This window comes from Pinus tabuliformis, chromosome 7 (assembly GCF_031772625.1).
Source record: "Pinus tabuliformis cultivar Carrire ecotype Pingquan chromosome 7, CPIR1, whole genome shotgun sequence".
In the NCBI taxonomy this organism is placed as follows: Eukaryota; Viridiplantae; Streptophyta; class Pinopsida; order Pinales; family Pinaceae; genus Pinus; species Pinus tabuliformis.
In genome coordinates this window covers 327,309,171-327,320,580 of record NC_142293.1, presented here as the reverse complement: position 1 = coordinate 327,320,580, position 11,410 = coordinate 327,309,171, and the positions used below count along the sequence as shown (strand labels likewise).

The window sequence follows — 11,410 nt, the reverse complement described above, 5'->3', positions numbered from 1 at the left end:
AGTGAGAGCAACGGTCATGACGAAAGAGGTCAGGACGGGAGAGATCCCCTCCTACCGAGATGCCACGGCAGGAGAAGGACAAAACAGTCAATCGACAGTAGAGAAGCAAAACGCAGGCCCTGTCCTAGGTGAAACCTGGCAGGCAAGCAGAAGGGGAAAATGTCTACCATGTGCGGAGGAGAAACCACGGTTCATAATCCCGCCAAATAAACTGGAAAGGTACAGAAGCTACATGAAAGATCACGCCATGATCTGCAAGTTTGTGAGAGTCTGCCTGTCCGAAAAATACCTCACCAGATGGATTCAGCAAAAATGGCAGCCCCTAGGACACATCGAGCTGAAGCTGGGAGAAAAAGGCTTCTTTACGGTAATCTTTTCTAACCTGCAAGACAAAGAAAGAGTGTTTGAGAATGGACCTTATTTTTACTATAATGTTGGTCTATTTATAAGATATTGGAAAGAATGCTATAACCCCGATAAGGAAAAATTTCTAGTAGCACTGGTATGAGTTAGATTATTTGGTTTACCAACAGACTTCTGGGACCCGGAATTTTGGAAGGGATAGGAACACGATAGGGACTTTTGTGAAAATAGCGGAAACTACAAAAAAAGGAAGGTATACTTCGTATGCTAGGATATATGTATACATAAACATTGCTAACCCGATCCCAGATACAGTGGAGTTAGAGTACCATGAAGAAGTTTGGCAGCAAACCCTAGACTATGAACGTATACCTTTTAGATGTTGCAGATGTCATGAATATGGACACCTGGTCAAAGAGTGCCCCATAACAACAGAAGAAGACGAGAGGAAAAGTAAACAGTAGAAAAAAAAAAAAACAGATCAGGAAGGATTCTAGGAGGTGAAGAATAGAAGAAGACCAACAAAAGAAAACTCAAATGAAGGAAAAAAGGTACAACAAACAAACCCAGGAAAATCTAAGTGCTTCGAAATCCTCCAAGAAGAAGGGGAAGATGAGGATCAAACCATGGAATACCAGGAAGACAAAGAGAAAGACACTAGCTCCAGTAGCGAAAGGACACATACTAAGAGGAAAGCACCGAGTGATATTCCAGAAAAGGCAAAGAATAGGGAGAACAGACAGAAAACATGGAGACAAAACTGGAGATAAACAGGGGGGAAGACCTAAGTATAGAAGAAGAAGTCCTGAGAAAATTATTAAATGAATGGAGAAACTTGGATAAGCGATTTATCCCCGAGGACCAGAAAAGACTCTATGCAGAAACATTCCAGCAATATCAAGCTAAACAGGGAAAAGGCAAAACAGTGACTGAAGAACATCAAGAGAACTAGAAGGACAGTCGACCAGACCAGCAAGGACAAGTAAAAGGAGGGAAAAAAATGAGGATGGAAAAACATTAAAGATTCCATACAATTAATGGGGGAAATGCTAGTGAACACAGGGAGAGTGGTTTCGCACAAACCACAGATTATGCTACTTCAGGAAACGAAAATCTCAAGACAGAAGATGGAGGAACTTCTAAATAAAATTAAACCTAGATATGAGCAAGTAACCATAGATACTAAAGGAAGTGCGGGAGGGATAACAGTCATATGGAATCCAGTAGAAGTCATAACAGACTGGTGGATAGGAATGCCCAGAATCCTTACAGGAAAGTTTAGACTCATAGGGCAAAGTGAATGGTTTTTAGTTTCAGCAGTCTACGGGCCCCACACCCCAGTAGATCGAGGCTTATTCCTTACTCATATGCAAAAGCTTGGGAATATGCATTAGGAACAGATGTGGATCATTGCAGGAGACTTCAATATGATAACATCCAAAGAAGAGAAGAGATGAGGAATACAGAAGGAAGACTGGGAGATGGAGAGATTCTGAGATTTGCAAATGGAATTAAGGTTGGTGGACATTCCAACTATAAATGGGAAATTTACCTGGAATAACAGAAGAGGCGGGAACAAACAAATAGCGTCAAGACTAGACAGATTTCTAGCCTTTGAACAATTAATAGGAAATGACATCTTCTATGAAGCTTCCATTCTCCCATCTATAGGGTCAGACCACTGGCCTATTAAACTGGAGATTGCTATGAACCCTCAGAATAAAAAAAGGCCATTCCGGTTTGAGGCCTTTTGGCTAAGAGATCCAGAATTCATAGATAGAATGAAAACATGGTGGCAGGAGAGTAAAACTGGCATGGAAGGTAGAAACAAAATTCATACGTTCCAAATTAGACTAAAAGACCTAAAAGGAAAAATAAAGAAATGGAACAGGGAGTAATTTGGTAACATTCAAAAAGAGAAAGAAAAACGACAAATAAGAATGGAGGGAATCCAACAACAAATCAGAGGGAGGAAGAAGGGAGGAGCTGGCAGAGGAGGAAGGGAGGAAGAAGGGAGGAGCTGGCAGAGGAGGAAGGGAGGGTGATTAACTAAATAGAGGAAAGAAGAGAGCAAGAAGAAATTCTGTGGAAACAAAAATCACGAGTCCAATGGTTGAAAGAAGGAGAGAAAAATTCAAAATTATTTCACAAAGCAATGTTGAACCAGAGATAGCATAATAGAATATTTTCACTCAAGGACAGTCAAGGGAACAGGGTACTTCAACAAGAAGAAATGGAGAAGTTACTGATGGATTATTTCAAAGGGATCTTAACAGAACCTAATATACGAAGGGAGGAGTAAATTACTAATGTGTGTCAATATATACCTAAAAAAGTGACCAGAGAACAAAATCTGGCTCTACTCAAGGTGATCATGAAAGAAGAAGTGGAGGAAGTGGTAAAAAAGATGGCAAAGAACAAGGCCTCGGGGCTTGATGGATTCACTATAGGATTTTACCAAGCCTCCTGGAGTTTCATGAGCCAAGACCTGGTGGAACTTGTGGAAGAATCAAGATGTACAAAGCGCATGCATCTGGCCCTAAACGCCACCTTCCTTACTTTGATTCCGAAAACAGAGAACTCGGAAGAACCCAAGGGCTTCAGACCAATATCTCTATGTAATGTAGTATACAAGATACTGGCTACAATAATGGTAAATAGACTTAAACCAATCTTGCTAGATCTCATAGCCTAGGAGCAAACTGGTTTTGTTCAGGGAAGACAGATAACAGATGGTATAGTAGTTGCTCAAGAGGTAATACACTCACTGAAAAACTCTAGAAACAAAGGCATGCTAATAAAATTGGATCTTTCAAAGGCTTATGGTTGTCTTAGTTGAGATTATCTGGAGGGTATCCTAAAGGCTCATGGATTTGACAAGAGATGGGTGAAATGAATAATGTCAATGGTAAGCACCCTGGTGATGTCAGTTATGCTAAATGGAACCCCCTTGGAAGCCTTTAACCCCATGAGAGGGCTTATACAGGGAGATCCCCTCTCCCCATCTCTATTCATTCTAGCAACAAAAGGTCTGGGTAGGTCGGTGAAAGCACGCCTGGCCAATGAACAGATAAAAGGATTGCGAATTTGGGGTAATGAAATTCCTATAACACACCAGCAATTCATAGATGATGTAATGATCTATGGACAAGCCACACTTAAGGAGGCCCAACAAATCCTAAAAATTCTCTCCGAGTTCACGAAAGCCTCAAGGATAGAGATTAACAATGAGAAATCAGAGATATTCTTCTTTAACACTCAGGTAGCATCCCAAAGATTCTTGGCTAGAACAATGGGATTCCGAGTAGGAAGCTTCCCAGCAAAGTATCTTGGCATAATGCTCAATGAGTATCAGTATAGAGTAGCGAATTGGGGACCTCTCATAGGCAAGATAAGGAAAAAGATAGACAATTAGACATTCTGGTCTTTGAATACCCCTAGCCGGATAATCCTGCTGAGAGTAGTACTACAATCCATCCTAATATACCAGATGTCTAGCCAAGCTGTTCTTAAATCTATTTTTCAAAAATTAGTAGCCATGTTTAAGAAATTTTTATGGCAAGGAACAAGTAAAACATGAAAATGGGCATTTCTCTCCTGGGAATGGCTCAGCAAACCAATCAAAGATGGAGGCTTAGGTCTGCGTGACCCTTATATACTTAACCAAGTGATGGGCGCGAAACTGTGGTGGAGGTGGACACAGGGTGGACAAGACCTATGGAAGAAAATTTGGGAGAAGAAATACGAGGCAACAGAGAAACCAAAAGACAGGATGAGAAGCCAAACAGAGGAAAAAGGATTAGCAATATGGAATTTGGCTAGGAACAATAAAGATTTGATAAGAGACTATAGCTTTTGGGAGGTAAGATAGGGGAACACAGCCAAGTTTTGGGAGGAATCCTAGCAACAGTGAGAAAAGCTTATCCATAAAGAAGCCCTCCAAGAAATCCATGAATTTACCTCTCGAACAGAGGGGGAATTGGTTGGAAACTTCTGGAAACCAAGCACAGGGGAATACTGACGAAATTGGAAGCACAAGGATGACTGGGTAGCAGCCTCAGAGACAACAAGCTGTGGTGAGTACAATAAAGAACTCGAATCCAGGAAAGTGGCGGTAAAAACAGGGCAGGATATACTCAGCTGAGGAACCCGTATAAAAGGCACGTTCTCTATAGTAGAAGGTTATTACTTAAAGGTAGGACATAATAGATAGACAGAATAAAAAAAATGGAAAAACATTTGGAAAATCAAGACTTGGCCTAAAGTAACCTTCTTTCTATGGATTTTACACCATGGACGAACACTAACCTGGGATCAAATTCAGAAAAAAGGCATGCAGGGACCCTCACGATGCGCACTATGCCATGAATAGGAGGAGACAATGGAGAACCTATCAAACAATTGCACCTAACAAACAGTTGCACCGTCAACAACAAACCTGTGGAGTAGTCACCAACAATTGTTTGAAAATTGTCACAGAAGCCACCATAATATAAAAAATACTTTGGAAAACTGGCCAAGAAAACCTTACCAGAACTAGGTCTTAAACCATGCGTGGATGCTGTCAGTAGGGTTCATGCTTTGGAACATTTAGAAGGAAAGAAACAACGTGATATTTAAAGAAGAAAAGAGAACCCCAGCCGAAATATGGAAATAAACAATCCAAAATATTAGAGAAACAATTTTAACAGAAAGGTGGAATGATGAAGACTAGATGATTAACCAAACAGAGGAGAGAATTTTGTAGTGGTTACAATTAAAACAAAGCATGATAGACAGAACCCAAAGTAACAACCAAAACAGAGAGGTTGAAGAGATAAGCAGTTACAGGCATCCACCGCAAGGCTTTATCAAGATAAACTTTGACGGGGCAGCAAAAGGCAACCTGGGAGAAGCAGGAATAAGGGGGCTATTCAGGAATGACGATGGAAAAACTCTGAGAATTTTTGCGATGGATTGTGGAGAAGCAACGAACAATGAAACGGAGTTACACATGCTAAAACGAGGACTTGAAATTGCCATTCGGGAAAAGCACTAGAACCTTCAAATTGAAGGGGATTCGAAACTGGTAATTGACATAGTAAAACAACTGCAAAACAAGACATTGACGGAAAAGATTAGAAGGAGCTAGAGAATAGCATGGTTAACCAGTGAAATAGGGAAATTGATAAATATAATAGACTATCTGATCCCCACACATGTAAGGCGAACAAGCAATAGAGCGGTAGACTGGCTAGCGAATTGGAGAAGCCGAAACAAGGGAAGGTCAATGGACCTCGGAGGAATAGAGATCCCCCACCCGGAGGAGAAGGTGCAGTTGCAGAAACTCCTAGACATCGACAACAGTGGCAAAAGTGATCCAAAGAGGAATGTTCAGGAAAACGCAGCAAGTGGTAGATGCGTGGAAAGGACACAGTCGGTGATGATAGATAGGACACATGTGAGAAATGAACGAAGTAGGGTAGGTGACGAAGCAGGGCAGCTGACGGAGCAAGGCAAGGATGTACCGCATCCCGAGAAGAAACTGAGGCACAATCAAGGAATGAGATGATGGAGGACAGGTGTGGAGCCAAGCAAAGGGTCAGATAAGGGATGGCAAGTGGCAGCAGAAGGACAGAAAGCATACGGCAAGAGCAGCAGGGAGGAAGTAGGAGTTATGAGGAGTAAAGGCGAACAGAAAGTTCGAGCCACATCCCCAGAAAAGGACTCGAGAAAGAGTGTCGGGAAAGAAACAGGATAGGTGGAGGTCAGAAGGGACAGAAGGATAGGAATAAACCAAAGAGGGTCTAAGGTGGCATTAGGAATTTGCATGCAGCAGAGCATGAAGCAAGAGGGAACGAAGAAAGGTGGTAGACAGGAGCAACGATCAGACAAAGGCTATGGCAACAGCGGGGAAAGGTGGTATGTAGACTCTTTCTCCTGTTCGGTCTTTCTCGTTGTAGCTAGAGGTAGGAGTCTATGTAATTTTCCTGAGGTAACCATGAGGCCGAGATCAGAACGTAGACAGCCTATCAGTGGGAAACCTCATACCCGGGAAGCAGTGTCCTTACTAGACCAGAGGAGAAAACCCAAAAGCCCTAGCTCCAATGAGATCTGCGGGTCATCTAGGGAAAATGAATCAAGGCCTCCTGAGGAAAGGAAACCCCAAACACAGGAAAGCCCTCAGGGTGGGGAAGGGTGGAACCTCTGGCAGGCGAGATAAACCTGTAAGCAGCAGAACCCCAGCTTCTTTCATTCTTGTAGAAAAGCCCAGAAGGATAGAGAGTAGGAAATGCCTAGAACATAGGAGAGTAAGCTGTCCCCTTCGACAGCCGGAGAGAAGAGAAAGCCGTCCTCTGCATAGACCCTCAGAAAGCCAGCAACAAGGGCAACGACAGGTTTCCATGGCCATTTCGAGTGGAGGAAAGGAAATCGGCCATATTACAGGCTGGCCCTCGGTGCATTCAGTGCCGTCACACCATCTTCAAACCCTGGGAAACCAGAATTCTGGCAAGGAAAGGGTGGTAAGTAAATGGATTAAAACTCAAATTTTAAACCATGTTACTGATTTATGGTATCATGTCTTGTTAGGTAAGAAAGACTCAGTAAAGTGCAACATTCAGTCAAGAAAGAATATGGCCTCGTAGAAAGCGAAAAAGGTTCCAAAACAGGAAGAGGGAACCAGAAAAAATCAGAAAAGGAGAGGAAGGAAATCGGAGGCTAAGCATAGGATATACATTATAAATGCTTACATGGCGGGGAACCCACCCGAAATTCGGGAGCAGATAAATGGTTGGGAAAGAGAGCTAAGATCAATTAGCTCGAACCAGGAGGTCCCTAGGGGAGAGTGGGAGGCCATAGTGCCGGACCCAGGTAATACGCAAAGCCATAACTCAGTCTTCAATAAAACACTCCAACATTATTGGATACTGAAGCATGTGGTAGCTAGAGCGATGGATATGAATCAGGCCGTCCGGGAGGAAGAAGAGGAGGAAATGAGGCAGCAGAATGAGTAGTTATGGAACCAGAACCAGGAAGAGATGGAAAACTTGAAGGCAGTGCTTCTCAAGAAAATAGCAGAGGTACAGCTTCAGGCCTCCCGCAACAATATCATACTGGGGAGAATGGAACAGAGGTTGAGGGAGATGAAATGGATAATGGAATAGAGAAACGAGATCCCTGGATCAAGCGCCAAGGCGTCTGCCCCGATAATCTCCTCAGATGAGGACTGATGTAGTATGTCAAGTCTGTTAGTGTTTTTTTTTTATGCAAAAAACTGAAATCTGATGTATTACCTTAGAATAAGAGCTAGGACAATGAGTAGAGCTCAGAACAGCAAACATGTTAGAAACATAGAGATGAACATTTTCAAATTTTGGGCTGGATTTAATGTAGAGAGGTGGTGGCCTGGTTTCCTTCGGGTAGGTTAACCACCTGGAACATATGAAGGTTGGATGTAAATTTTGATTTTGAAATATAGATAGCAGCGCTACCAAAGTTAACAAAAATAATAATAATAAAATAACTAACGTATAAATTATTTAAACTAATTCTCCCTATCCCTATCCTTTCGTCGAGTCAAGTCAAATATAGTTGTTGTACCTATCCTTTAGTCTAGTCTAGTCAAATATAGTCGTTTTCTGGTCTATTATAGCCGTTTCTAGTCAAATATAGTTGTTGGATGATCTTCTCTCTCTATTTAACATGCAGCCATGATCTGGTTCTTCAACTTGTCCTAACGATCAACCACATTTACTGGTTCGAAATGCGTCGACAATTGATTGATAATGTGATTTACGCCGAAATATTTAAATTAATTTATTAAAACCAAATATTACTCGTTTTTGAAAAATAATATTTAAATTATGATATTAGTTTAATAATTTATTTAAAACAAAGATTAATAAGTAATTGCAATACTAAACAGTTAGTTTTTAAGAAATAATATTTAAATTAATTTAATAAAAAAGAAAAAAGAAAAATTAATTAGAATAAATAAATAAATAAAATAAAAGTCAAACTCTAAAGAAGGAGGGAAGTCAAGAGTTATAAAAACGAGTCAAGATAGACAAGATCATTTGATAAATAAAATAATTAATGGAAATAAAATAAACTAAATTAAAAATAATTATTGGAAAATTAAAGAAAATAAAACAAATGTATACACAAGTCAAAAGAAATATATATATAAATAAATAAATAAAATAAAAATAATATCAAATAAAATAGTGTCAACAATAAAATATGGGGTTGAGGCCCGTTAAACAAATAACAAAAATACTAAAACGAGTTAAAAACAAATAGGATGATAAAATACATGAAAAACATGAAGAATCAAGAAAATAAACTCTAATGAAGAACAAATCAACAACAAATACTATAAAAATGACACTAATACCTACATAGGTAAACAAAAAAACAAAATAAATCCCAAAAAGAAGCCTAAAAATTAGGAGGACAAGATAGGGACCCAACTTCTTCTAATATTCCAACTATCATCTCTATTCAAATTATGGAGTCTTTTTTCAATTTCTAGGGCCTCCCTAAATCTACAATGATGGAAATGACTAACCCTAGGAATGACTTGGGCCTCCTCAATGCATATGTGATGCTTAGATTTGTTTGCATGCTACGCCAAAGTAGAGGAGCGGGCCCTACCATGCTTGACGTCAGCAGTATGCTCACGAATCCTTTGATTAATCGAGCGACCAGTCTCACCAATGTAGGGAGCCCCACAAGAGCATAGGATAACGTAAACACCCTTCATATTCTTGGAGTCCACTAGGTCTTTTACAGACCTAAGGGAGCTCCAAATGGTATTTAAAGGCATAAAGGTTGAAGGCACCTTATGCTTCCTTAGGATCCTCGCAATATTGTGAGTGGTACCTTAGATAAAAGGAAGATGAACACCAGAAAATCGATCCTTGGTATCTTTCTTAGTCTTAGGACCGTTTTCAGCTCTGAGGAAAGCCTTAGTCCATTGGTGTCTACTATACCCATTAAAAAAATAAAACATTTAAGAGATGTGCTTTCTCTTCATTGACATGGATGTCATCAGAAATTCTTAAAGCTCTAGTCACTAAGGTGTTGAGAACACCAAGCTTTTGAGATGGGAAATGATGAGAATTAGCATGAAGATATTGTTCCGTATGTGTTTTCTTACAAAATACCTGATGAGAAAAAGAGCCATCATCATTCCTTGAGAGGAGGACATCAAGGAAGGGAAAATTACCATTACATTCAAATTCCATGGTGAACTTTATAAAAATAGATTGATTGTTAAGATGGAGGAAAAATAGTTCCGAATTTTCCTTACCATGGGACCAAATGACACAAGTGTCATCCACAAACCTTTTTGACATCTTACGCAAAAGATGAGAAGGAGCTACCACCTTTTCCACATCTTAGGGGTCCACTACCCTGCTGAAAAAAAGAGGCAATCAAGTCACTCAATTCCACCATCGGCAATGAAGAGCGTTGCAAGTATTTTAGTATTTCGAAGATATTTACAAGAGTTGGCATATATAACTTTAGTTCTCCTTCTTAGTCTATTCTCGGTCAAGGCTTTCAACATGAATGACAATTTCGATATCTCATGGGGTATGGTTAAGTTGTTGAAAAATGGCCAAACGACGTAGCTCACTATGGATCAAATCTTAGGTAAAGTATTTCATTTTTAAGGACATCCTAAATTTAACATTGTATGGATGTTTATAATAATGATTCTTGCTTCAGTAGGTTCTGGTTTTCAATCCAAAAAGGAATACCTCTTCGGCAGCGTTAGCATTAAGTTGATCTCAGGGATTTCTGCTGGAACGGTTACCTCGTATTATGTAAGAACCTATCCTCTCTCCAGAACGAAATCTTGCAGAAATTTATTATGAGTTAACTGTACTTAAATTCAATTCCTGAGATCCATATTTTAAATTTCAAGATTGCAGCCAGACCGGTCATAGTTTCGATAATACACAATATAGTAATGCCAATATTTTGCATTTAGATGTCATCTGAAGCTGCTTCTCATGACGAACTCAACTTTGAATTTTTGGGAAATCTTTCGGGAAATCCTTACATTCTTCAGACCAACGTATTTGCAAGTGGAATTGGAAATAGAGAACAAAGACTTTATCCGTGGTTTGATCCCACAACAGACTTCCATAACAAATCATGTATGTGCTTTGGGTAACTGAAATAGAACCTCATTTAGAAGCTGTATTTAAAAATTTCATGAATGTTGTTAACATATATATGTTTTTCCTCTTGTGAAAACAGGTTTTCCGTTGATTCCATCCCCATCTGGGTATTAAAAATAACTGAAGTTGTGGGTGTCCCATATCTAAAGAGTCGACCCATGAAGATCATCGCCAGCCTCTGGAATAGAGAGGATTGGGATACCGACGGAGGAAGGGTTAAAATAGAGTGGAATCATGCCCCCTTTGTTGCTTCCTATCAATCCTTTGAATTCGATGCATGCAACGTGTCATCTCAATCTTCTTCCCCGTGTCAACGGTTGGTGGGATCAGTCGAAATTTCAAAGTCTAAATTAACATCAATTCAGGAAACTTAATTTGGTTCATAAAAACTATATGATTTATGACTACTGTCACAACAAGTCAAGAATATTTTCGGCAACTCCACCTGAATGTGCATTGAATCCTTAATCACAAAATTTGATTACATATTGTAAAATAATTGCAGCTAAGGATATTCATTTCATTAAGTATTGAATCAGATCACCTACCATAAGAGATGGATTCAAAATGATGTACAATCTCAACTCGCAGAATTATAAATTAGCCAATCGGCTAAAGTGATCTACTTTTGGCACACAATTTTTCATTTTAAATTGCAATATTGTTTGAGGGCTACATGTTTTGTCTAAGTGTCTCAGTTATGAACACCATACCTTTTTGCCTTGATACAGTACTCTACAACGAAGATGTACGCAACTCTGAGAATCAACTTTATTAAAGCAGGGTGTTTAGCGGAACAAGGCTCCCTATTAGGATAAAACCATAAAATAATTAACTAAGATAATTGTTTTCAAGAAATAATAATTTTAAAAGTT

At 39.6% G+C, this 11,410-nt stretch overlaps 1 protein-coding gene across 1 annotated transcript; it reads left to right on the top strand.

Moving 5' to 3' along the window:
* The first annotated feature begins 7,360 nt into the window (after positions 1-7,360).
* LOC149247256 (putative xyloglucan endotransglucosylase/hydrolase protein 16) lies at positions 7,361-10,909 on the top strand. Its single transcript, XM_089443708.1, has 5 exons — positions 7,361-7,540; positions 9,981-10,002; positions 10,081-10,175; positions 10,343-10,515; positions 10,615-10,909. The coding sequence occupies exons 1-5, from the start codon at positions 7,361-7,363 to the stop codon at positions 10,907-10,909; spliced, it is 765 nt and encodes a 254-aa protein (XP_089299834.1).
* The last annotated feature ends 501 nt before the right edge of the window (positions 10,910-11,410 follow it).

Bases quoted from the DNA above. Each gene is read 5' to 3' on its own strand.
- LOC149247256 (XM_089443708.1), top strand. From the start codon at position 7,361: ATGGAACCAGAACCAGGAAGAGATGGAAAACTTGAAGGCAGTGCTTCT. The intron at 10,003-10,080 runs GTAAAGTATTTC...TTGCTTCAGTAG, and splicing joins CACTATGGATCAAATCTTAG to GTTCTGGTTTTCAATCCAAA. The intron at 10,176-10,342 runs GTAAGAACCTAT...TTTTGCATTTAG, and splicing joins GAACGGTTACCTCGTATTAT to ATGTCATCTGAAGCTGCTTC.